Genomic DNA, 24,784 nt, shown 5'->3' on the forward strand with positions numbered 1-24,784 from the left:
ATTTGAAAAGATTAGCTCTAAATCTCTTTAACAAGCTGCAAAATGTTATAAATACAACAGGAACCGACACCGTGAAGTTTCGGAAAGGAGATGCCACACCAGCATTTTTTCCTCAGTACAATAGTCAATGGAGGTCCATCACACTCAAATTTGACTTTTCCGGGCTTTTTAAAATGTCAAATAAGATTTAATCTAAAGGAGCCTCCACTGTATGAATATTACATTAATTCATTTTGAATTCTACTTATTCACACAATACCTGCATTGATTTAGCATAACTAGTTAGTATCCTCTTGGCAGGGGTGGTGGGGGGCGGGAGGGGGGGAAGAGAGAATAAAGTTAAGCAGAGTCTTTTGGCTCCAAGATCACGTGCCTGGCGTTGGAAGTTTGTAACCTTTGTGGAAGACTTGGTAATCTGATACCCGAAACAAATCGCTCTGCAATACGCCAGGGCACTGTTACCCATTGACCTGCAAACTGGCTCACTGAAGGAACCTGAAGGGGAGCTCAGTCATTGGAGGTTGGAATTCCTCGCATTCAACTTCACCCAGCTCTGCAAACCAATGCCCCAATGATTAGGGTGGTCCTGGCTGGACAAGCAGCAAGAAGTTTACCATTGCTCTGCACTGTGTGGTTTTGGTGTATTAGTAAGGCCTGCACTTAAGGTTTCTCACCTTAAGTAAGTGGGGTATGTCCCTATGGGGAGAGAGTATATAGTCTTAGCAGGAAAATGGATATTCTACCGGGATAAATTATATGGCTCAGATATTCTTAAACAATGTCATGGATGTCTGTCAGACACCCGGCTGATCAAAAGAAATGTACACAGCACCATATACACTAACATCAAAAGGTCTCAAGTGTTATACACAGAATTACAATGAAATGCAGTGACTGTCGTTATGCAGACAAAGACATACTTCCCATTTCATTTAGGCTCGGAATCCTAAATAGGCACAAACTCTCACAATTATATAAATACCAGAAGATCTTACAAACCGTGAAGCTGAAAATCTCTACAACTCACTAAAGTAAAAAAATCTATCCCAGTGAGAATCTGAATGATAAAGGTTTTATTATTGATGAAGATTTTTTTTTAACCAAGCTATAACAGAGACAGAACTGATAGATTATCAGGTAGTGCTGGAGTATCGTATGACAAACAAACTTACAAAGAAAATAATCAATTATGAGGAAAGTAAGCCAAACTAGTGCAAAGGGAACCCAAGGTTAACAGCTTATTGCATGTTATTCAATGCAATTTACCTGAGCCATTTGTCTTTCCAGTTTTGACCTAGGCATATCCTCAAAGTAGCTGTCATTGATTCGCCTTCTTGCGTCCCCTTGCATCATTAAATGGGAAGAGGGGATATCAAGAGAGCCACCAGTGTAAGTGCTTTGGCTAAGGGATGGGGAAAGTTGAGGAGGAGTGTTGTTCCCAGGGTCCTGTTCCAGAAGCAAATAGCAACGCATTAATTAATGTTATGATTTATGTTACTGAATCTCTCCCAGCCCTAATGGTTTAGTTCCTCTGTGTTGTTCATCAGTGTAAATCTAAGCATTTCAAATTGATGAAACATTCAGAACACATATTTACAGCCCTCACACCTAAATAATCTATCTCAAATGAATGGCTCCCTCAGGTTGTTTTAATCTTGGCATAACACCAATAATCTAGCAAAAGCTATTTGGTATAGATTATTAAACAATTGTTTTAGGTCATTTATTTCAGCATTAACACAAAAATGATATAAAAATGTGACTCTGGAGATAGAAATCAAAAGTATATGAAACAAACTTGTGTAACATGCTCCTTAATGAGACAGACAAACTGGCCTCTCTTCGCTCTTTCAGGTTAAATATTTATGAAACTAAGACTCAAGATTCCCAGAACGTATTCCTACTATGAAGATTTTTTTTCTCTCTCAACCTGCCTGTATCATGAACATCCATTTGCCAACTTGTTCCCTGGCTATAACGCCTACTATTTAACTAACAGACATGCGACAGTGGCCTGGGACATCTCCCCTCTCTGACTTTCCGCCCCTTTGCGAGGTAGTGTCTGGTCTCAGCTCTATGCCTCCCCACAACAATACAGCTGGGGTCAGAAATTTAAACTGTTCAATGGAAGGGGAAAAGGCGGAGAAGATTAAACCTTTCCCTCACCTCTATTGGCATGCATTGGCACTCTAACCAACTGTGCCACATATGCCCATTTTTATAAGAAATCTGTGGGATAAGTTATAAAGGGACACTTTTTCCAGATTCTGTGTTTGAAAAAGTCAAACGTTGAGGTAGGCAAACAATCATTATTTTTGACAAAGTTCTTTCAGGGTTTTTTTTAGTTTTACGCTTTGATGAAAAGCAGCTGCTTATTTAATGTAGAAAACCCAGAGAAACGCTCTTGTTACATTATGCTATGCCCCTCATAGATATTAACTGCAGTTAACGTTTTAATTAGACTGTAGACAGGTCCTGGAAAGGATGAACTTTTGATGGCTGTTTTGGTATCTTCTACTCTTGGGTAATCAGTAAAATGTTACATCGATGTTGAGTTCTTTGACTGAAGTGCACCCTGAACTGATGCACTGTAACTACTGAATCTTTTATTTTCAAATGAAGACTGCTATACATTGTAAATTTAGACATGCAAAGTGTTGATTTTTATTTAGCTTTCCGCTACCTTCAATAACACAGCAGACAAATAGAAGATATTTATTTCAGTAAAGAATAAGTAATCCATGTGTTGTCAAGTGCCTTGGAATGTCTTAAGGACATGATAAGTAATATAACAGCTTATAGTTTTATACCACCTTTCATGTAACTAGATGTCCCAAGGAGCTTTAAGGAGGCCTCGGATGACCCAAATGAGGAGGAAGTGGGGGCGGCAGGGTATTCAGGGATGTGGCTAAGAGCACAGTCACAAGTGCCAGGTTTTGATGAGACTTTTGAAGGTGGGGAGAGAGAGGTAGTAATGCTGGAGAGTTTGGGCAGAGAATTTCAGAGGGTGCACCTGATGGCTGAAGGTTCTGCCACCATAGGTGGAGTGGCGAGCTAGAAAAGTTGTGGGTACTTGCTGGGGCATGGAGTTGTAGATTTCAAAAGGTAAGGGCTGCAAAACCATGGAGGGATTTCAAAAGGAGGACATGGATTTTAAAATCAATGCACTTGGGAAACAGACAAGAATGAAGCTTGGTGAGGAGAAGATGATAGGAGTTTGGGATTGGATACGAGTGGAAGGGTTGTGGATGAGTTGTAGTTTACATATACCAGCAAGGACAGTGTTGAAGAAATCCTGCTAGGAATTAATAGGCATGGATAATGGATTCAGTGGTAGTGGGGGGAGGTGGGAGTAAGGGACTTAGGCCAGCCAAATTGTAAAGCTAGGAGGAGGCACTCTTGATGATAGACTGGATGTGGAACTTGAAGCCCAGTTCAGGGTTGGAGGACACTGAAGTTGTATGTTGTCAGGCTGAACCTGAGCGAACAGCCAGAAGGGAAACTAAGTCAGTGCTAGAGGCATACACTCTCTGGCAGGAGCCGATCAGGATCATCTCATTCTTGCCCTTGTTGAGCTGGAGAAAGTTGTGACAGACATGGGGTCATGTGTGGCAATGGAGTGGGAGGATTGGACTAAGCTGTCCCTGTGCTTGCAGATAATATCATAAAAGGACAGCATGCAAATAAGGATCAGGATTTATTTATCTATTACAATGAACAATATTGTTTTCCTATGTCAATTGTGCTGGCTATGTCTGTAGCTGTCTCTCCCTGAATAATGCGGGCATTGTGGATATGAATCACCTGCAGTACTGCATACCAATCCTTCTCTAATCTTTTCAGAGACCTGGGCACATCTTTTCCAACAGGTTATCAAGACTGAAATGGTAAAACCGGGTACAGCACTGTTCTAAACAGTAGAAGTATCAACAGCATTATATTTCTGGAACTAGACCTACTACTCCAGTCATATCTACTCAGTTCAACCAATGGGGAGAAAAGAAACACATGGCATGCTCTTCTCCACCGCTGGCCAGGTAATGTAAATTATGGGAGATCAGAAGAATCATCACAGAATAATATTATTCCTTATAAATGGAAGGTCTTTACATTAAACATAGTGTCAAAGAAATAGTTCATGACAGAAGGTGTGAGACTGGTATGATTTGAATGAAAGCTCCAATAAAAACTCTGATTTATTAACTGTTTCCCAGGGCCAGGTTTACAGAAACAATTTGTATCGCATTTTTTCCATAAAAACTATTTCAAGGTAACCCATCTTCAATTATCTCTTTATTTCCCTTTGCACCCCGAGGCTATCCGAGATGTATTCAGCATCAGATATTATGCAAAGAAAATCACCAACCTAAGGACTACACTATTGTGTAAGTGCTCATTATGGGAATGGGCTGGTGAGGGAGCAGGGTGTCCTAACTGAAGTGACAGCATCTCTCAAATCTTTGTAGTTAGGCCATTTGTATTTGTCAGATTAGCCATTGCATATTACAGGCAGCAGAAGATCTAGAAATGTAGTAACGATAACACAAACTGTGTTAAACAGTGCTTACATTTGGAATTCATAGACATTGCTTCTGCAACTTACAATATGTGCTCACTTTCTGTTGGCAGGTGGTCATTGTACAGCAGAGAAAGGAATAGGCAAAATACATTGCAAAGAAAGACAGATGGCAGCAAAATTGCTTTAAATCACAAATAATGATCTCAGGGATTTAAAAATGATTGTTAAAACAATTGTTTCCATAACGTTTCCTACAATATGCACATGAAGTGATTTTTTTTCAGGACAACATATGAAAGAGTGACAGAACTTGGACAGCCCGTTTAATTTCAAGCTAAGCAGGAACGAAGGACAGACCATCTGCCCTTCACTAGAGTTTTGAGTTAACTGTTCCTTGGGAAAAGTATGGCGTAGAAGTAATTACATCCTGCAGTGGAGGCAGGTATCAGAAATTAAGTAGCGTACACGCACTCTATTGGGGGGGAGAAGGCCTCAAGTCCATGTTGCCCAGCTTATTTCAGAGTGAGGTGACTTACCATCCAAGATACGATATATACATCATCTTGCAAGATGGCATTGCGGGATTCAGGACAACTGACCTATTGATATAAAAAGAGATCCAATCTGAATAGCACCTAATATGAGTGGCTTTTCCTTCCACCACTCTTGTCAGTTGTTCCCTCCTTCCAAGATGGAGGGTCCCATCATAGCATAGTGATTCACCTAGTGGTCTGCATAAGAATTAGCAACGTTCGCTCCCAGCAGTGGGAGGCAGGCTCGAATGTACAAACAGGTCAATGTAAATTGCACGGATCTGTGGGCACATTTCTATGAATCCCCAACAGTGGCCTGGAAACAGTTATTTTTTTCTGCTGATTTTTTTATTAGAACAGAATGTCCTTTAAAACAACGTAAAATGGTGGAAATACACAGCAGTATCTGAAGAAAGAAACGATGGGCTAATGTTTCCAATGTAAACCCTTTGTCAGAACTGGAAACTGGAAGATAAGCATTTCCAGCACTCCCTGTTTCTCTTTCAGATTTCAAGCATTTGAAGTTTTTTTTTCCCTTTTTATCAGCACTTTTAAATAATTCCAGTTGAAAACGATGCATCTGTGGCGTAACACGGTTTTAACGAGCTTTAAGATTTGATACCTTTGGTTGAGAGTCGAATGTAAATTATGGGAAAATATATTCTTAAAATATATATTAACTTATTTTAAAAAAGTTAAATAAAAAAACCTTTTGACATCTAGAGTACTGCCCCAGGCTAATTTCTGCCATGTTGCATGTGTTAGTGAACCCAACAACTGCATATTTCCTTTCTTAACTGAATATTAAATTATTTGAAAAACATGCAGCTCCTTGAAAAGATCCCCTTGTCTTTCATGTGAGCAGAACTAAGAAACACCTTTCCATGAATGCTTCAGTGGCATTTTGGGTTGAATCTGTAAAAAAACCATTTGAACAGGCCAAAATGTGAATCTGCCTGCGCAACTCCAAGAATTGAGATTAAAGTGCTGCTATCACACAGCCATCGAAAGCATGCAGAAGGGCCTGGCTGGGATCTTAATGTGTCAGATCCCTCAAATTACAGCAATCCATTACTGTCTGCAAAAATCCTTTTGTTGGATTAAAGGGTTCACTTCCTGTGTGGGAAATGAACCACTCACGAAGGATTTCCTTTAGCACAGTGCAACCTTTTAGCTTATTCTGTCCTATATAATCAGGCAAAAAAAAAGTGATTGAATCGGATGAGGATAAAGAACGAGATGAACAGCAAATAATTACAAAATTTCGGGAACAAGAATACTCCGAATAATTTAAACCATCTAAAAAAAAAAATTCCTTCCCTGAAAGGGCTACAAAGAGCAGCCAGTTAATCAATGTTGAAAAGATTTGAAATGCTGTAAATTCTGTTGAGGAAGGGTTAATGTGGTGCAGACTAAAGCTAAGATTGACTCAGTGACTACCTAAATCCCAGTATTGTAGCTGAAGGGCTCTGATATTTGTGGTAAATAGAGTTTACTTTTTAATGAGAATAGTTATTGATTTTTTTTTCTTTGACACCCACTGAAAGATTTGATAGATTTTTTTTCAGGCTACGTTTGAACAAAAGGTCACAATAATAAAAACCTGAAATGAGTTTTTTCTACATCTTAATTTCACAATATTGCTTGGAAGATCTTCAGGGAATATTCTCACATACAAAACAAAGAATGTTGGTGGTGGTCATGGAACAGGAAAGATTACAGAGGCAAGCAGTTAATAATGATACATGCCAGTGCGGAGGATTGGCCTAAGATACGCTAATTAAAATCATACCGTGCTACATTTCATGCGAATCGCAGTATTAATTCAACACTGTATGAACACGGCTTACCCTCAGAGTAATGGTTCGCGGAGGCTTCTGAGGAGGCTCGTCGTGAAGTCTGTCTCCAAGTGATGCTAAGATTCGTTTTCTGTGACCCAGAAGGTTAATTTTCAACACCTAAAAGATTCAGTGATGCAAATAAGAATCCTCACAGAATGCAGAAGAAAGAAAAACAAATCTCCCAAACTAGTAAACGACCTTGCAGTGGGAGGTAATCCTACAGAGATGATGTCCTGCAATGTGGTTACAGAATTAGCAGCCAGAATAATTATGCTCCGTCCTAATGTGTCATCATAACTAGACAAGGCGCAATTCTAAAAAATCATTTTACTGGACAAAAAACACAAGCCTCTCATCTATCCCTTGTAGATTTAAATGCGAATCACTGCACATAATGTAGCCCGAGCCTTCTTCTGGCAGTTCACTGCAGTGTTTCTAGATGAAATGCCAGGAAGCATCCCTATAAATGAAGATTTAATTCCTTAGCTTTAGACCTTCACTACTCCTGCAGCTGTGCAAGACTGGTGAAGAAGCTAGGCATCTTTTTATGTACATCACAGGAAGGCTGTGTCAGAAAGGTGCTGCAAAATGGATTACCACGTCTGTAGTCATCCATATTTTTAATTACACAGTTGACAGCATTCAACTCATTACATAATATGAGGAAAGCAAGCAACTGCTGCGCATACCTGTTAAAAAAAAACCAGGACATTGTATCCATATTCTAACACCATTCAAATAAAGCGGTGTGTTTAACTGTACGAACAGCAAATGCACACACTACGAGAATATACCACCCAAAGCAAATCAACAGCAACCTGCCTCAAGCTGGCTGTTAAAACATTGTAACGGTTACACTGTTAACCACATCATATTCTCAAATGTAACTGCAATGCATTTTTAGAACATCATTAGTCTTTAGATTCAACATGAACACCCAAATCAAACACAAATTTGCAAAAAGTGACCTTACGTAGCTTATCCAGTAAATCTGTGGATACATGGGACTGCTTCAGTCACAGTATAGGGCAGGCTCCATGACTTGTAACTTACCCAATGCCTTGCAGAACATTTCTCTTCAGTCCCCAGTGGATTTTATTTGTGTTCAGTCAAGTGTTATTCTTGCTTTCACCATGTTTGCGATAGCCAGTAATCAGATGAGGACATTTTCACTCAAATTAGATTGGCATGAGGAGGATATAATTGTATTGAGGGCCACAGAGTAACAAATGTTTGTCTAAAAGCTTTGCTTTATCTAGTCAAAAAAGCACATCCTAATTGTCAACTGACAGAAGCAGTCAAAACTCATCTTCTCATTTGCAAGCTGATTTGCTATTATAACTTAATTTGAATAATAGTTTAATTCAGCCAACATGCAACACGCTTCTTCATTAAATGCTCACATTAAGTCCAGAATCTCATATAGTGTGATGGAAATTGTATTCTTATGCTACAAAGAGACTATATAAATGGTAAATGAAGCTATGCCTCTTATTTTGTTCAGACGGAAGCTTTGCGGATGTGGCCCTGAAAAATACGGTTATCTATAATGAGAATCTTAAACTTAAAACACTTGTCAGTCACAGGTATGCGGAGTTGACAGTTTACCATCAACACATTTAATACAAATTAATTAAACTCAGCACTGCAAGCTTTTACTCGATTGCAAGAACAATTGAGAACTACATTCATGCATCAGTTGAACTCAATTATTTTCTCAACAACACAGCATTCTCCTGAACTTCCAGACACACGGCTCAGTACCCAATCACTTGTCACATTTTGCTGATTCTGCTGAACTTTCCAGGTGTTCTAACACTTCGGGGGAAGAAGTGGGTTGATTTGCGCCTCTCGTTAGCGCCCTCGGGGCACAAATCCCCTAGCGCCCGGGAGCGGCACCGCTAATACCTCCTGCGAAATTCAGCAGGAGGTTAGCGGCAACGGTAGCTGGTAGCGCTCTGTGGCGCTGTGCCACTGGCAATGACATCATCGCCGTGCGCAGCGCCCCAGCCGCAAACTTCCCTTGCGCCCCCTGACCTATCGCCGGACGACATGTCCGACAGGATCGGGGGCGTTTTTGCAGCAGCGCCGGTGCAAGTTAAAGGGGCAGGTGTCAAGCAGCCATTTTTATTTTGGCCGACTGTCAGCACCTGCCCCCTTTCCCTTGTTTTTCGGGGTGCCAGCCGCGATCGCTCAGCCCGGCAATCCTCGAGTGCTGGGCTGTTTCACGGCACCCCACTCCCTGGTGGTCTTGCAGGGCCCTGGTGCGCGCAGCGCTAGGCCCCTCCCCTTTAATCAGGGGTGGAGGTCTGCAATGACGCGGCGTTACGTACCACCGTGCGTGGCGCTTTTATACGTAGCGCTGCGAGCTTCAGTACTGGCCCCCCAAGAAGGAGGTGGAGCGCTTACAGTAGCAATCCACCTCCTGCTTGGGGCGCCACTACTGAATTTCCGGTGGAGGGGCGGTAACTTTTTCAGGGCGCTAAAATTAGTGCCCCAGCGATGTTAGCGCCACCCAATTTTCCCCCCTTAGTGTCTTAATGAGCACTGAGCATTGAAACTAATGACAGGATAATTCATATAGTTACAAAATCCATAAAGGTTCAAGTTTCAAAATTATATTTTAACCATTCTCAGAACATAAAGGATTATGAATCAACTGTTATGAGAATTCATTCATAATGAAATCAAATACAACTAAAGATCAACAAATGTCAATGCTGGGCCTTTGTGCTCCTTATGCAAAGATTTCAATTGATCACATTTTGCATGTTTTAATACTCTTAGGTTGCAAAAGCAAAGCATAAGCCAGTTTTACTATCGATCCTAGATACACAAAACAGGCATTTATTAGCCCCACTTAAATGTATCGACTCCTGCATGCTTCAGAAATGGTATAGCTATACGGTGCCAGAATATCAGCAAGGTATACTTCTTCCATTTCTTGTGTAACATTAACAGAGGAGTTTGTTTTAATAAACAGGGTCATGATTAGAAGAAGTAATTCATTGTAATTTTCCTCTTGGTCGTTCTGATTTTGGGTCTCTGATGGAAAAGTCAAGCCTATATCCAATTTCTTCTGGTGCAGGTGTGACTGCATAACCGTATTCTCAAATGATGTAGTATGTGTGATGAGGGCATGGCTGTGTCCTTGTTCATCGGGATACTCATGCACTAACTTGTGTGATTGGCATTTGAATTTTAATATGTAATTACTGCAAAACAGGCCCCTTCTTTCCAAAAATGAACAGGTGATTGTTTTGAAATTACAGTATGTAGAGAACACAGTTGGAATTACAGTGGACAGGGAATTACAATATATGGATGAAACTGTATACTCACTGTATAAAATGCTAACGTCTTTGTGAAATGAAGTACACAAGAGCTTTGAAGTCCACTTTGCTCTTAGGCTGGTTTGTCACATTGGCTGCCATATCTTTACAACTGGTGCAATGTTACAGGTCCCAAAGCATCCTGATACATACTGACACACTAACCAAATGCCACTTAACCTTGTTGCTGGTTTCTTGACTGAAATGTTTCAGAAGGATATCAGAGTGTTTCTTAAAGCAACAGAAAATGCTGGAAATACTCAGCAGGCCAGGCAGCATCCGTCTCTCCACGGATGCTGCCTGGCCTGCTGAGTATTTCCAGCATTTTCTGTTGTTATTTCAGATTTCCAGCATCCGCAGTATTTTGCTATTGTATTAGTGTTTCTTAAAGCAGATGCCTGACGACAAATGTCCCAGATTTTCTGTCAATGACTGCTTGTGATGTCAGCCTACATTGAAAATGACAATCATAGGGGACTCAGGGAAATAGCCTTCAATGAGGCCCCCAGTATTTAAATGTAGAATGCTATGACCACAAAGAGAGAGTGACAAAAGAACATGTCACAAGAACAAGACTGAAGAGGAAAGGGAAGGCTGGCCTGGAGGGCTAACTTAACCATGTAAGCTTACTGGCCTTATAAAGTAAGTTATAACACACATTTAAATACTTCCAGTTTTGTTTTAAGGGTATACATTTTGTAACGATGATGGGATTATGTGAAAATAGAGAATGCATTCATGATGTAACCTTATGTACACAGTCTTTCAGTAAAAGAGTGTTATCCTATATTCTATTCTATAAACATATATACACTGACAAAGAAACAAACTAATATAAGTCAACCTTCTTTGAAGTGTACTTTTGAAACATTTTGCCAGGTGACTAATATTACATCACTTCCTCTGTTCCCAGGGTGTCTCTGGGACAAAGATTTGCATTTATTTACTCCCTACAGTCCCAATCTATGACATTATTTCCTTTCGAAAAATACTTTCAAATAAAAAGTACTTCAGATCTCCAGGGTGTGGAATTATTAGAACCGAATAGGCTTGATGGGTCTAATGTGCATTAAGCTGTTATACAAGTAATCAATTCACCTTTGTAAAATTGAATGTTTCTGTTTATTCTGCTCCTACATTGTGTGAAATGCAAAAGTTGATTCTCAATTGTGCGTCACAATTCAGGTTGTTTTTTTTGTTATTCTCTCTGAAAATGAATTAACACTAACACATAATTATACCTCATGCATACAAGAGGAATATATGGTGATATCTATGATGAGGAGCAAAAACTAGAATGTGTGTGTTTTGCCAGATTTTTAAATGTGTGCTATGCATGTAATTACACTACGTCCGAGTTTATCGCTCTTTTACGCCCGTCTGTTGATTCCTGCCCCCGAATGTATCTCAGCTCATTATAATGGCTCTGCCGCAGGCTAAAGAGCCATACACAAGTGTTCAAAACAAGTCTTAAATTAAGCCCAGAATTTTAGGTGCTGCAGGAAACAAAGTCAATTTTCTGGTGTTTTAGTGCTACTTTTGAGCGATTTTTAAAATTTATCTGCACTGAAACCTATATTTTCTGTTTCTTTGAATGCATTTTGATGGCATAAGTCACATTAAAAATTGAAACACTTTCATGATTGTGTTCTTAAACATGCTGTGCCTAATGTGAATGATAGTTGGTGGCTTGAAACTTGAATTTTCATACTTAAAGAAGGAATATATGTTGCGAGTTTGGCGTTGTCCACGGGCCCCGAATATTTACATTGATTTCCACTTATGTATGCCCATATTTAGGTTCTGGTGTATGTTAATGAGATTGGCAGGAAATTTGGGTGCAAATAGACATCGGCACATGAATGAGCGTAATTTTGGGTGTAACTTCCTGATTGCACCCCCACAGGAAATTCCACGCCCTATAATTTTATTTTACTTTGAATCAAAAAAAGTAAATCCTACCCAAAGGCTTTTTAACTGTGTTTTTACAGGTGGATTTTAAAAAGTGCTTTAAAAAAAAAAGTAAACATTATGGGGGATGGTCATTCCAATGACTGGTCTCATCCACCTCTTTGGTCTTACACGGCTAGATACGGGGACACATCTAACTTAAGAAATAGGATTCGAACATAAGGCGGTGTGAATACACAACTGCAATGCCCATACCTTTCCAAGATGGCAGGCCTCGAGTATAGCTAGCAGCAGCTTTGTTCACATACATCAACTGCAATTTTTAAAAAACAGGGTAAGATTTTGGTGACAAAAACTACTTTTAGCAAGACAACACCTTCATTTTCTGTAATGAGTTCTGCAAAGTTCCGCTGGAGTGGCGCTAATCTACAGAACAAATGGGAAACTGTTCAACCCCCGTCGCCTCCAGTCCAGATCCAAGGTCGTCCCATCCTCTGTCATCGAATTACAGTATGCAGACGACGCTTGTGTCTGCGCTCACTTGGAGGTCAAACTCCAAACCTTCGTCAACACCTTCACCGAAGCGTACGAGAGCATGGGCCTTACACTAAACATCCGTAAGACAAAGGTCCTCTACCAACCTGCCCCACCACACAGTACTGCCCCACGATTATCAAAATCCACGACGAGGCCTTGGACAACGTGGACAACTTTCAATACCTCGGGAGCCTACTGTCAACAAGGGCAGACGTCGATGACGAAGTCCAACACCGCCTTCAGTGTGCCAGTGCAGCCTTCGGTCGCCTGAGGAAGAGAGTGTTTGAAGACCAGGACCTCAAACCCGGCACTAAGCTCATGGTCTACAGAGTAGTAGTGGTACCCGCCCTCCTGTATGCTTCAGAGACATGGACCATGTACAGCAGGCACCTCAAAGCACTGGAGAGGTACCACCAACGCTGCCTCTGCAAGATCCTGCAAATCTATTGGCAGGATAGGCACACCAACATCAGTGTTCTCGCACAGGCCAACATCCCCAGCATCGAAGCTTTGACCACGCTCGATCAGCTCCAATGGATGGGTCACGTCGTCCGCATGCCCGATATGAGACTCCCAAAACAAGCGCTCTACTCGGTGCTCCGACACGGCAAGAGACCACCAGGTGGGCAGAGGAAAAGCTTCAAGGACACCCTCAAAGCCTCCTTGAAAAAGTGCAACATCCCTGTATCGATCAATAACATGTCATTCTATAGTGGACACTAGGTGGAGCTGTAGAGCTGGATATAGCTGTATGTACAAGACTACACTACCCAGCTGTATATATATTAAGACTACATTACCCATGAGGCACTAGTACCCACAAGGCAACAGTCAAGATGGCAGCCTACACACAGGAGCACACATGCTGCATCTCTACAGATACTGTACCTAGAGAACAGTACTGAATAAATGACTAGCTAGAAGCTAGCTGTGTTCATAATAAGAATGTCTAGTTATTAATGAACATAACAATCCCCACCAACACCTGGGAATCCCTGGTCCAAGACCGCACAAAGTGGAGGAGAAGCATCTGGGAAGGCGCCAAACACCTCGAGTCTCTTCGCCGGGAGCAAGCGGAAGCCAAGCGCAAGGAGCGCACATCAACCCAAGCACCCCACCCACCCGCCCCTTCCACCACCGTCTGCCCCACCTGTGACAGAGACTGTAGGTGTCGCATTGGACTCATCAGTCACCTGCGAACTCATTTTTAGTGTGGAAGCAAGTCATCCTCGGTTCCGAGGGACTGCCTAAGAAGGCGGCGGCAGTTATTGCATTTGTATTTCAACCCCATCCTACATAACTATGTCCGACACCATGAAATAAAAGTTAAGATACATACTGGGGGGAGGCACCGAGTAGAGGCCAGGTGCTTCCCTACAGAATGAAAAGGAAAATCTTGGGTATTTTGTTTATTGTAAGCAGCTGTCCTTTTTAAGTGGTTGTATGATTTTTCTCTCACACTTTATTCACTGTGTCTACAAGTGGTAGCTCAACTGCAAAGCTGAGATGAAATGGAATCTTAGAGGAACCACATACAGTAACAAACTTAACCCTGGGTGCTGGGATCTGTTAGAGTTTCAGCCCCAGCTGCAGGGTGGAGTGTTGCTCCGACAGCTGATCATCCTGATGGGCTGTACCTCATCCTGGTGTTGCAATTCCAAACCAAATTAATTACTTCCAAACTGAATCAATAGCCACTAACCAATGAAAGTGGCACTGGTGTTTGTTGTAATCATTAGATTTACTATTGACCCCTAAGGGTTTGGTTTGGGATACAAAGGATTGTCCATTGTAAGTGGTCATCTGCAGTATCTGAGTTTAAATAAGTGAAGCTGATTGTATCTTAGATTTAACAACACAGAATGGAACCATTTGCAAGAAATCTCCCTTATTAATAGGTCATAGGGCAAGCAGTTTCACTATTTTTCTTTTTTTCCCAAGCACAGGAGCTGAATATTATGTGGCCATTGTTATGTCTGTGTGTCCCAGTTATGCTTATTATAAATCACTGGACACAGACCACAAGAATAACTTTAACAGGTCTTTACTATTCGGAGGTCAGGGCTGAACTGCCCAGCAAATCCCTACACAACGTTTATATACCGGTGTGGTCACCACCGGTATTACAGTATACAGCAGCCAAGAGAAAGTAGTACATCCCTTAAGGTAGTTCTCTTAAGGTGGAACAGGTTACATACACCACAATCCTCCCTTTTTAGCTTAACAGTTATATCCCCATTTAACATAACATAATAACATATAGATATATATATATATACAACTTCATGCAAAACAGTTCAAAGATTCAGTCTCTGAGGAGGCCTCCTGATTCGAGTTGGATAACGCCTTTCAGGGGTCTCTGATTCTCGTTGCTGGGGTGACTCATCTAGTTGACCTCTTATGGATTGGACATCATCCTCAGGTACATTCATTTCTGAGGTAGATGCTTCAGGTTCACTAACTTCTTCCACGGTTGTCTCTGCCGTAACCCTGGGTTCGACCCTTGTTCTCGATTCTACCAGTTGGTCAGCATGACGCCGTATTACATTTTCACCAATATCTACTGTGTACATCAGGGGTCCTTGTCTGGCCCGAATTGTTCCAGATTGCCATTTCTCGTTTTTATAGTCCCGGGCTAACACTGGTTGTCCTATTTCGAAACTCCGAGTGGTCTTGTTATTTATATGCTGGAACTGTTTGTTTTCAACTTCCCTCCGCACATTTGGTTTTAACAAGTCCAACCTGGACCGCAACCTCCTGTTATAGAACATCATGGCAGGACTTTGGTTTGTCACTGCATGAGTGGCGTTTCGATATGCCAGTAGGAATTTGTCCACCTTGTGTTGTAGTGGAATCTGATCTTCGCTCATGGCCTTTATTGCTTTTTTGAACGTTTGTACAAATCTCTCGGCCAACCCGTTTGTAGCCGGATGATATGGGGCAGAGGTATAATGTTTCACCCCATTCTTCTTCATGAATTTCTGGAATTCTTCTGACACAAACTGCGGTCCGTTGTCTGAACATATTTGTTCTGGCAATCCATTTCTTGCAAATATCGTTCTTAGCACCGCGATCGTCTTTTCCGAGGTAGTGGTAGTCATCTTAATCACTTCTGGCCATTTAGAATGTGCGTCCACCGCAATTAAAAACATGGAGTCCATGAATGGACCAGCAAAGTCAATATGTACACGTTGCCATGGGGTTGAAGGCCATTCCCATGGATGCAACGGTGCAATCGGAGGTGCATTTTGCACTTTTTGGCACCCTGAGCAGCTTTTCGTCAGATCCTCTATCTGTTGGTCGATACCCGGCCACCACACATAAGCCCTAGCAAGGCTTTTCATCTGGACTCCCCCCAGATGACCTTCATGCAGTTCCTTTAGAACTCTCTCTCTTAACTTAGGAGGAATAATCACCCTTGTTCCATACATCAATGTTCCTTGACAGACGGACAGCTGTTCTCGTCTTGCTGAGAATGCCGGTAACAGTGGATCACCATGTGCTGGCCATCCCTTCACTGTCACTTCGTAGACCCGGGACAGTGTCGGGTCGTTCCTGGTTTCTCTTTCAATACTTGCATTGGTGACTGGTAAACATTCGATGATGGTCGAGTGAAATAACTCAACAGGGTCAACCGTCGGTGCCTCCTCCTCTGTAGGTAGTGGCAGGCGCGACAGCCCATCAGCATTACCATGCTGCTTTGTACCTTTGAATTCGATCTGATATTGATGTGCCCCTAGGAAAAGGGACCATCTCTGGAGTCTCTGTGCTGTCATCACCGAAACACCCTTCTTAGGGTTAAAAATGGATACCAACGGCTGGTGGTCTGTCAGAAGCGTAAACTTTTGGCCCTGCAGGTAATGATTAAACTTCTTTACTCCCCACACAAGGCTGAGAGCCTCCCTATCTATCTGAGCATAGTTGCGCTCAGCGGAGGTCAATGATCTGGATGTGAACGCAACTGGCCTCTCCAGGCCATTTGGCAATTTGTGTGAGAGTACTGCCCCAATACCATATGGAGAAGCATCACAAGCCAAACGAATAGGCAGCGTTGGGTTGAAGTGAGCCAACACTTCCTCTGAGGTGATCAATGCCTTGCTTTTGCGAAAGGCCCTCTTACAGCCCTCGCTCCACTTCCATGGTACTCCCTTCTGCAAAAGAGCGTTCAGCGGGTGCAGCACCGTGGATAAATTTGGCAGAAACTTATGGTAATAGTTAATCAACCCTAGGAACGACCTCAACTGGGATACATTATCCGGAGCGGGAGCCTTCACAACAGCTTCGATCTTGTCAGGAGACTTATGAAGCCCCTCCTGGTCAATGACATGACCACAGTACGAGATCCGCTTCTGAAAGAACTCACATTTCTGGCGATTAACTCGAAGTCCATATTCTTTCAATCTGGTGAGCACCAATTCCAAATTTGCAAGGTGTTCCTCGTCATCATCTCCTGTAATCAGAATATCGTCCAGGTAACATTGTGTGCCTGGAATTCCCTGTAATACCTGCTCCATGGCCCTCTGCCAAATTGCTGGAGCTGATGCCACTCCAAAAACCAGTCTATTATACCGGTACAAGCCTCTATGCGTGTTGATCGTGAGATACTGGCGTGACTCTTCCTCAACTTCCATCTGTAAGTACGCCTGCGCCAGGTCTATCTTGGTGAAGTGTTTCCCGCCAGACAACGAAGCGAAGATATCCTCAATCCGCGGAAGCGGATACTGCGCCGTGTGAAGCACCGGGTTAACAGTGATCTTGAAATCTCCACAGATGCGAACCTTCCCCGGTTCCCCCGGCTTGTTGCTCGATGAACGCTTCATGATGGGGACAATGGGCGTGGCCCACTCACTCCAGTCTACCTTAGACAGTACTCCTGAACGTTCTAGCCCTTCCAGCTCAGCTTCCACAGCAGGTCGTGTCGCATAAGGTACCGGTCTGGCTTTGAAAAATTTCGGGTTTGCATGTTCTTCAACCTTGATGTTTGCCGTAATTCCTCTCAGTGTTCCCAGTCCCTGTTGGAACACCTCTTTAGCATCGTCCAATATTCTGGACAATCGTTTAGGTTTGACATCTTTTTTATCGGAATCTACCGTTAGTGCTTTTAAGGAATGCCAGTCCATATTTATTTTCCTAATCCACTCCCGTCCCAGTAGTGGTGGACCTCCCTCAGGTAGCACATATAAGTCCATTCCTCGGCTTTCTTTGCCCTTGTGGACCACCTTTACCTCTATCTTCCCGATGGGGTATACTCTTTGCCCCGTGTATGTTTTCAATACAATCTCCGTATCCCGTAGGGGAATATGTGGGAATAACCTTTTGTAATCTTGCTTATTCATGACCGTCAATGCCGATCCAGTGTCCAATTCCATCTTCACTTGGACTCCTGCTATCTGAAGTGTGACCCAGATTGTTTGGAAGTCTGCTTCATTACCAACATTGTGTACTCTTAGACTACCCAGTTCATTACTGCTGGAGTCTGAATTTGACTTCTGTTCGTTCGAACTGTTCTCTGTCACCTTGTGTACCTTTCTGTACTTTTCCTGCAGTGACTTTTTGTTGCTGGTCTTCTTTCCTGACCGGCATACTTTAGCTATGTGACCAAGCCTGCCACATTTTCTGCATTCCTGATTTTTGAACCAGCACTGGTTCTGATCGTGCGTTGTCTTTCCACAACGATAACATTTTACTGTACCCAAGACCATTTGATTGGTGCTGAGTTCCGGTGACCGTAGCTACATTTCCGCAGTGCCTCTCGCTGCGGCTTCGTGCGATGCTGCAATAGTGACAGCTTTATCAAGCATAAGATCATTCTCCTCAAGCAGTCGCTTTTGTGTTCCTTCTTTTAACAATCCACACACAAATTTATCTCTCAGCGCATCTGCTAGTCCTGTTCCAAACTGACAGTACTTTGATAGCTTACGCAGTTCAATTAAAAATTCAGCGTTGCTTTCGTCTTTCAGCTGCGTTCTTCTGTAAAATTTAAATCGTTCCGCTATCATCAGCGGCGTGGGGTTTAAATGATTTTTCAGGACAGTAACAATATTCGCGAAAGTCTGATCCGCCGGTTTATCTGGTGATAGAAGGTGCTTCAATAGCACGTATGTCTTCGCACCCATTGAGCTTAATAAGGTTAGTGCTTTCTCATCATCTGGTACCTTATTTGCTTTACAATAAACTTCCATGCGTTCTACATACGTGGTCCAATCTTCGATATCGCTATCAAAGGTATTAATGTTCCCATGTTTAGGCATCCTTGCAAGTTTTTAAATTTTTCTTTCTCTCAAAATGGCGGCTTCCCGCGCTTGTCTTCTTCCCCCGCCTACTAAAATGGCGGCTTCCCGCGCTTGGCGGTCTTTCCCGCGCTCGTCGTCTTCCCCCGCCGACTACAATGGCGGATTCCCGCGTTTGCCTTCTTCCCCCGCTGGCTGCAATGGCGATTGCCGTGCTGCTGCCGTTCTCGCCTCCCCAGCGGTTCTCAATTCCCCGACGCTGCTTTTACTCCCCCGCGGTTCCCGTGGGCATTCACGCTTCCCCTGCTGTTGGGCCTCTCAGCCCCGCATGCAGCCCGGTCCTTTACACCGGCTGCGTTTGAGTTCTCCGCGGCTCTCGTGCCTTAAGCTGCCCCAGTCGCTGCGCGCCTCGGCCTCGATTGCAGCCCGGCCCTTTTCACCGGCCGCGGTCGAGTTCTCCGCCCTTTTTCCTCCGTTTTCCCTCCCCCACTCCACAGTCAACGTGGCCGACTTTCTGCTCGTGTCGCTGATTGGCTTACCCACCACCGTGGTAGAAGGGATGATCACTGCCTGTCGCTGATGGAGGGCTTCGTGGTCAGAATTTTTCTTTTTAACCCGGGTTCTCGATGCCTCCCGTGCGATGGTGCTCAGCAGGATGATGAGGGCGGCTGCCTCTTCTCGACGCCCGTTCGGAGGACGAAGCTGCCTTGGATGTAAAACTGCCGCAGGGTAAGATCGGACTCGTCGCCACTGTTATGTCTGTGTGTCCCAGTTATGCTTATTATAAATCACTGGACACAGACCACAAGAATAACTTTTAACAGGTCTTTACTATTCGGAGGTCAGGGCTGAACTGCCCAGCAAATCCCTACACAACGTTTATATACCGGTGTGGTCACCACCGGTATTACAGTATACAGCAGCCAAGAGAAAGTAGTACATCTCTTAAGGTAGTTCTCTTAAGGTGGAACAGGTTACATACACCACAGCCATGCCTTCTGTTGCCTAGGTCCTAAGCTCTGGAATTCCCTACCTAAACCTCTCTGCCTCTCTACCCTCCTTTAAGACGCTCCTTAAAACTTACCTCTTTGACCAAGCTGTTGGTCACCTCCCCTAATTTCTCCTTATGTGGCTCGGTGTCAAATCTTTTGTCTTATAACACTCCTGTGAAGCACCTTGGGACGTTTTACTATGTCAAAGGCGCTATATAAATACAAGTTGTTGTTGTTGTCTCCAAGGTGAGGATTGCCAGTGCTGGGCAATTTAACAGTCGACTTTGTCAGTAATGTCTGACATGAATCTTGCCATTCATGTAGAAATGACTTATGGAATAATACTGAGCGGCCTGCTGATGGCGCTGTCCAGGGAGAGTATAAATACTCGGGCACGGGCCCAGCTTGCTCAGGACATTTTGTAAACAGGAACTAGTGAAGGACAACTAGACCTCCATGTTGCGAAACAGTTGATTAAAGCCTTGTTTAATACTCAGACCAAGTGCCTAGTAGTTTTCTTACGTCATTGTCAGTACTATTCTCTCCCAGGTCAGGTACAATGCAAAGCATCTGCAGAGTAAAACTCCAGCTTCTCTACGCCAACTGTGTACCTTAACCCAAACCTCAGAAGAACATTGCATTCTGCACCAGTGTGATTTTTTCCCCCATTTCTCACACCATCCATTCACTGGCCTTTTTGCGTAAGTTGCCAAAATGGTACCAATTAGCGCTAAATTGCAGGCAATTTTAGGCTGAGAGCCCTAGATACTGGATTGAGACTTATTTCAGGCAAGGTCCTTAAACCAGCAGGGACAGGAGACTTCTATTTCATCAGTCTCGGCTGAATTCAAACCCCAGTCCCTGATGTGAAAGGATAGTGTGCTAACCCACTGTGCCAACATTTTCATTCATTTGAAATATTCCTGAAGCTAACAACGAGTTTAATGCTGTCTCAGAGCTTAGTGTCTGGCAAATGAAGAGTTACGCCCATCACCTATTTCATCTCATTTCAATGTTTGAACATAGAGTGATTCAATTCCATTCAAATTCTATCTCAATTCATCGCAGGGTTTTAATTTATTAAAAGCCAACTTAACCCCAAGTTTAACTGTGAAGAAGATGAAGCTCATCAGTTATTATCGCCCAATGTAAATGTACAGCAAAGGTGATCAGAGTTCATAAGAAAAATGAATTGTCAATCACAGATTTAACTAGTATCAAAATACTAGCTGCTTCAGTACTTTTGCATACACAGATAAAACATCATTTAGATGCATATATGCATATCAGAAAAAATGTAAATAATGGAAATTTGACATTAAAATTAGAAAATGCTGGAAGTACAAACCAAGTATCTCAGTATCTAGAAAGAGAAAAGATAGGACCAAAAGACAAGAGGCTGATATTGTAGGGAAATGGTGTTAGAGAAATTGACGGGATTGAAGGCCGATAAATCCCCAGGGCCTGATAATCTACATCCTAGGGTACTTAAGGAAGTGGTCCTAGAAATAGTAGATGCATTGCTGGTCATCTTCCAAAATTCTATAGACTCTGGAACAGTACCCATGGATTGGAGGGTAGCTAATGTTACCCCACTGTTCAAAAAAGGTGGTAGAGAGAAAACGGGGAATTACAGACCGGTAAGCCTGACATCGGTAGTGGGGAAAATGCTAGAGTCCATTATAAAAGATGTAATGGCAGAGCACTTGGAAAACAGTGACCGGATCGGACAAAGTCAACATGGATTTACAAAAGGTAAATCGTGCTTGACTAATCTACTGGAATTTTTTGAGGATGTAACTGGTAAAATAGATAAGGGAGAACCAGTGGATGTGGTGTATTTGGACTTTCAAAAGGCTTTCGATAAGGTCCCACATAAGAGATTAGCGTGTAAAGTTAAGGCACATGGGATTGGGGGCAAGGTATTGACTTGGATAGAGAACTGGTTGGCAGACAGAAAGCAAAGAGTTGGAATAAACGGCTCTTTTTCCGAGTGGCAGGCAGTGACTAGTGGGGTACCGCAGGGATCGGTCCTTGGACCCCAGCTATTCACAACATATATTAATGATCTAGACGAGGGAACTAGATGTAATATCTCCAAGTTTGCAGACGGCACAAAGCTGGGTGGGCTGTGAGGAGGATGCCGAGAAACTCCAGTATGATTTGGACAGGTTGGGTGATTGGGCAGAAGCATGGCAGATGCAATAGAACGTGGATAAATGCGAGGTTATCCACTTTGGTGTCAAAAACAAGGCGGCAGATTATTATCTGAATGGCAATAGATTGGGAGAAGGGGAAGTGCAACGAGACCTGGGCGTCCTTGTGCACCAGTCACTGAAGGTAAGCATGCAGGTGCAGCAGGCGGTTAAGAAGGCAAATGGTATGTTGGCCTTCGTAGCGAGAGGATTCGAGTACAGGAACAAGGATGTCTTGCTACAGTTGTACAGGGCCTTGGTGAGACCACATCTTGAGTATTGTGTGCAGTTTTGGTCGCCTTATCTGAGGAAGGATGTTCTTGCCATGGAAGGAGTGCAGTGAAGATTCACCAGGCTGATACCTGGGATGGCAGGAATGACGTATGAGGAGAGATTGGGTCGATTGGGCTTGTACTCGCTGGAGTTTAGAAGAATGAGAGGGGATCTCATTGAAACTTATAAAATTCTAACAGGACTAGATGCAAGAAGGATGTTCCCGATGGTCGGGGAGTCCAGAACCAGGGGTGACAGTCTAAGGATAAGGGGTAAGCCATTTAGGACAGAGAAGAAGAGGAATTTCTTTACCCAGAGAGTGGTGAACCTGTGGAATTCTCTTCCACAGAAGGCAGTAGAGGCCAATTCATTAAATATATTCAAGAAGGAGTTGAATATATTTCTTAAGGCTAAAGGGATCAAGGGATATGGGGAGAAAGCAGGGACAGGGTAGTGAATGGGCCGAATGGCCTACTCCTGCTCCTATCTTCTATGTTTATAACTCCATTACAAAGCAGCAGTTGATGAATTTAATAGTCTGTTAACTGATATTTTAAAAAGCTCAAAGAGAGGTGAAAGTGCTGGTCATCTTAGATGGCAAAAGGTGAGTAAAAGAGCTCAAATGGAGTGGATGAAATGGGATGTGAATGGGAGAGACTGGATGCAAAATGGAATATACAGCTGAAGATTGTTGATAACAACTCAAACCAGAGGCCTGCAGGATTCCCAGGATGGCGATAGGATACTGTACCTGAAGTGCCTGGGGAGCTGTAGTTGAAAGTAGAATTAATGTAGGAGTGAATTAGAATGTAGCAGAAGGAATAGTCTCTGCACAGAGGTGGTGCTATTTGGACCTTGTAGTAGATTGCAGAAATGGAGAAAGAAGATTTTGAGGATGCAGAGGCTACTGGGATAGAAGATGAGAACAAAAGAGGACATATTGCTGTAAGAGGAGGGAGAGAGAGTCAGAATGGAGACACAGGAAATGGGGCAGATGTGGCCAATTCCACACCAGTCCATTATATTGTATTCACTGCTTACAATGCAGTCTCCTGTATATAGCATGGGCGAGATGTAGGGTTCAGCTGAATCTGAACCCAGACATGAAAGGATAATGTTTTATTACACAGATGAAACCAATCCCTTCGATCTCATGTTGTGCGTACACTGATAATTTTTGAGGTCTGGGAATGCAACTCAAGATAGAAAATAAAGGAATGAAAGAATGTGGATAGATAGGATCAGCTGCTTTTCTCTAACTGCAACTAAAGCTATTAGTTATATAATAGGAACATCTTTTGAGGACTTGGGATAATGAAAGTTGACTTTAATTTTCAATGAGGTTAATGCAATTATGGCAATGCTCTATTGCAACAATGATAATTTGCATTTATAGAGCGCCTTTAACGTAGAAAAACGTCCCAAGGCAGTTCACAAGAGTGTCTTCAGACATTTGACACTGAGCCACCTATTAGGACAGGCGACCAAAAGCTTGGTCCAAGAAATAGGTTCTAAGGAATGTCTTAAAAGAGGGGAGGTAGAAAGGCAGAGAGGTTTAGGGAGGGAATTCCAGAGCTTAGGGCCTAGGCAGCTGAAGGCACCGACCACCAATGGGGGAGCGATTAAAATCGGGAATGCGTACAAGGCCAGAAGTGGAGGAGCACAGATATCTCGGCAGGTTGTGGGGCTGGAATAGGTTACCGAGATAGGGAGGGGCGAGGCCATGGAGGGATTTGAAAACAAGGATGAGAATTTTAAAAATTGGGGCGTTGCCAGACCTGGAGCCAATGGAGGTCAGCGAGCACATGTATTGTACCATGTCCACTGGTAGACAGGAACCTCTGTTGCAACTACTTCTTCCTCTCATCCATGCCAGTTTTCTGCTTTCCTCCTCCTGAGGCATTGATTTCTTGCTAAAGTGTTGTTCCATGGACACTGGTACCCTTTTGTGCAGATGTCAAGTGGGCATTATTCAAGTGTGAGCCTCAACAGTGAGTATTTTCAGGCTACTTAAACACATGAGCATCCTAGCCAGGGTGAAAATCCCGACAGATTTATCTCTCCCCAACCCAAGGGCATTGACACCAATTATCGCGCCCCAATTACTTCTGCGGCTGAGATTGAATAACAACAACTTACATTTACATAGCGCATTTAACTTGTAAAATGTCCAAAGGCTCTTAACAAGAGCGATATCAATAAAAAAACATTTTTGACACCGAACCACAGAAGGAGATATCAGGACAGATGGCCAAAAGCTTTATCAAAGAGGTAGGTTTTAAGGGGCATCTTAAAAAAAGAATACACACCTGATTGAACCTGGAACCTTTCCAGTATGTATGGCTCACTGAATAAACTCGGAGCCATTGAAGGAACTATTCCACCGTTTTTATTGATAAATGTTACTTACACATATTTGAG

At 42.9% G+C, this 24,784-nt stretch overlaps 1 protein-coding gene and 1 long non-coding RNA gene across 6 annotated transcripts in view; one reads left to right on the plus strand and one right to left on the minus strand.

The window, feature by feature from the left end:
- anks1b (ankyrin repeat and sterile alpha motif domain containing 1B) overlaps nt 1-24,784 on the minus strand; it is a 104,017-nt gene that overhangs the window by 24,715 nt on the left and 54,518 nt on the right. For 2 of the 5 annotated variants that reach the window (XM_086010204.1, XM_086010202.1), the window contains exons 4-5: nt 6,903-7,010; nt 1,267-1,446 (exon numbers count right to left, since the gene is read on the minus strand). In XM_086010204.1, the coding sequence (XP_085866330.1) occupies nt 1,267-1,446; nt 6,903-7,010 (288 nt within the window). Of the gene's footprint in view, nt 1-1,266; nt 1,447-5,055; nt 5,119-6,902; nt 7,011-24,784 lie in introns of all 5 variants that reach the window. The other 3 variants (XM_086010205.1, XM_086010203.1, XM_086010201.1) reach the window with 2 other exon arrangements.
- LOC147105655 (uncharacterized) overlaps nt 3,767-24,784 on the plus strand; it is a 29,993-nt gene continuing 8,975 nt past the window's right edge. The window contains exon 1 of the long non-coding RNA XR_015081548.1: nt 3,767-4,037. This is a non-coding gene — a long non-coding RNA (uncharacterized LOC147105655). The remainder of the gene's footprint in view (nt 4,038-24,784) is intronic.

Source organism: Somniosus microcephalus, chromosome 17 (assembly GCF_052327205.1).
Source record: "Somniosus microcephalus isolate GS21.2 chromosome 17, FLI_Smic_1.0, whole genome shotgun sequence".
Lineage (NCBI taxonomy): Eukaryota > Metazoa > Chordata > Chondrichthyes > Squaliformes > Somniosidae > Somniosus > Somniosus microcephalus.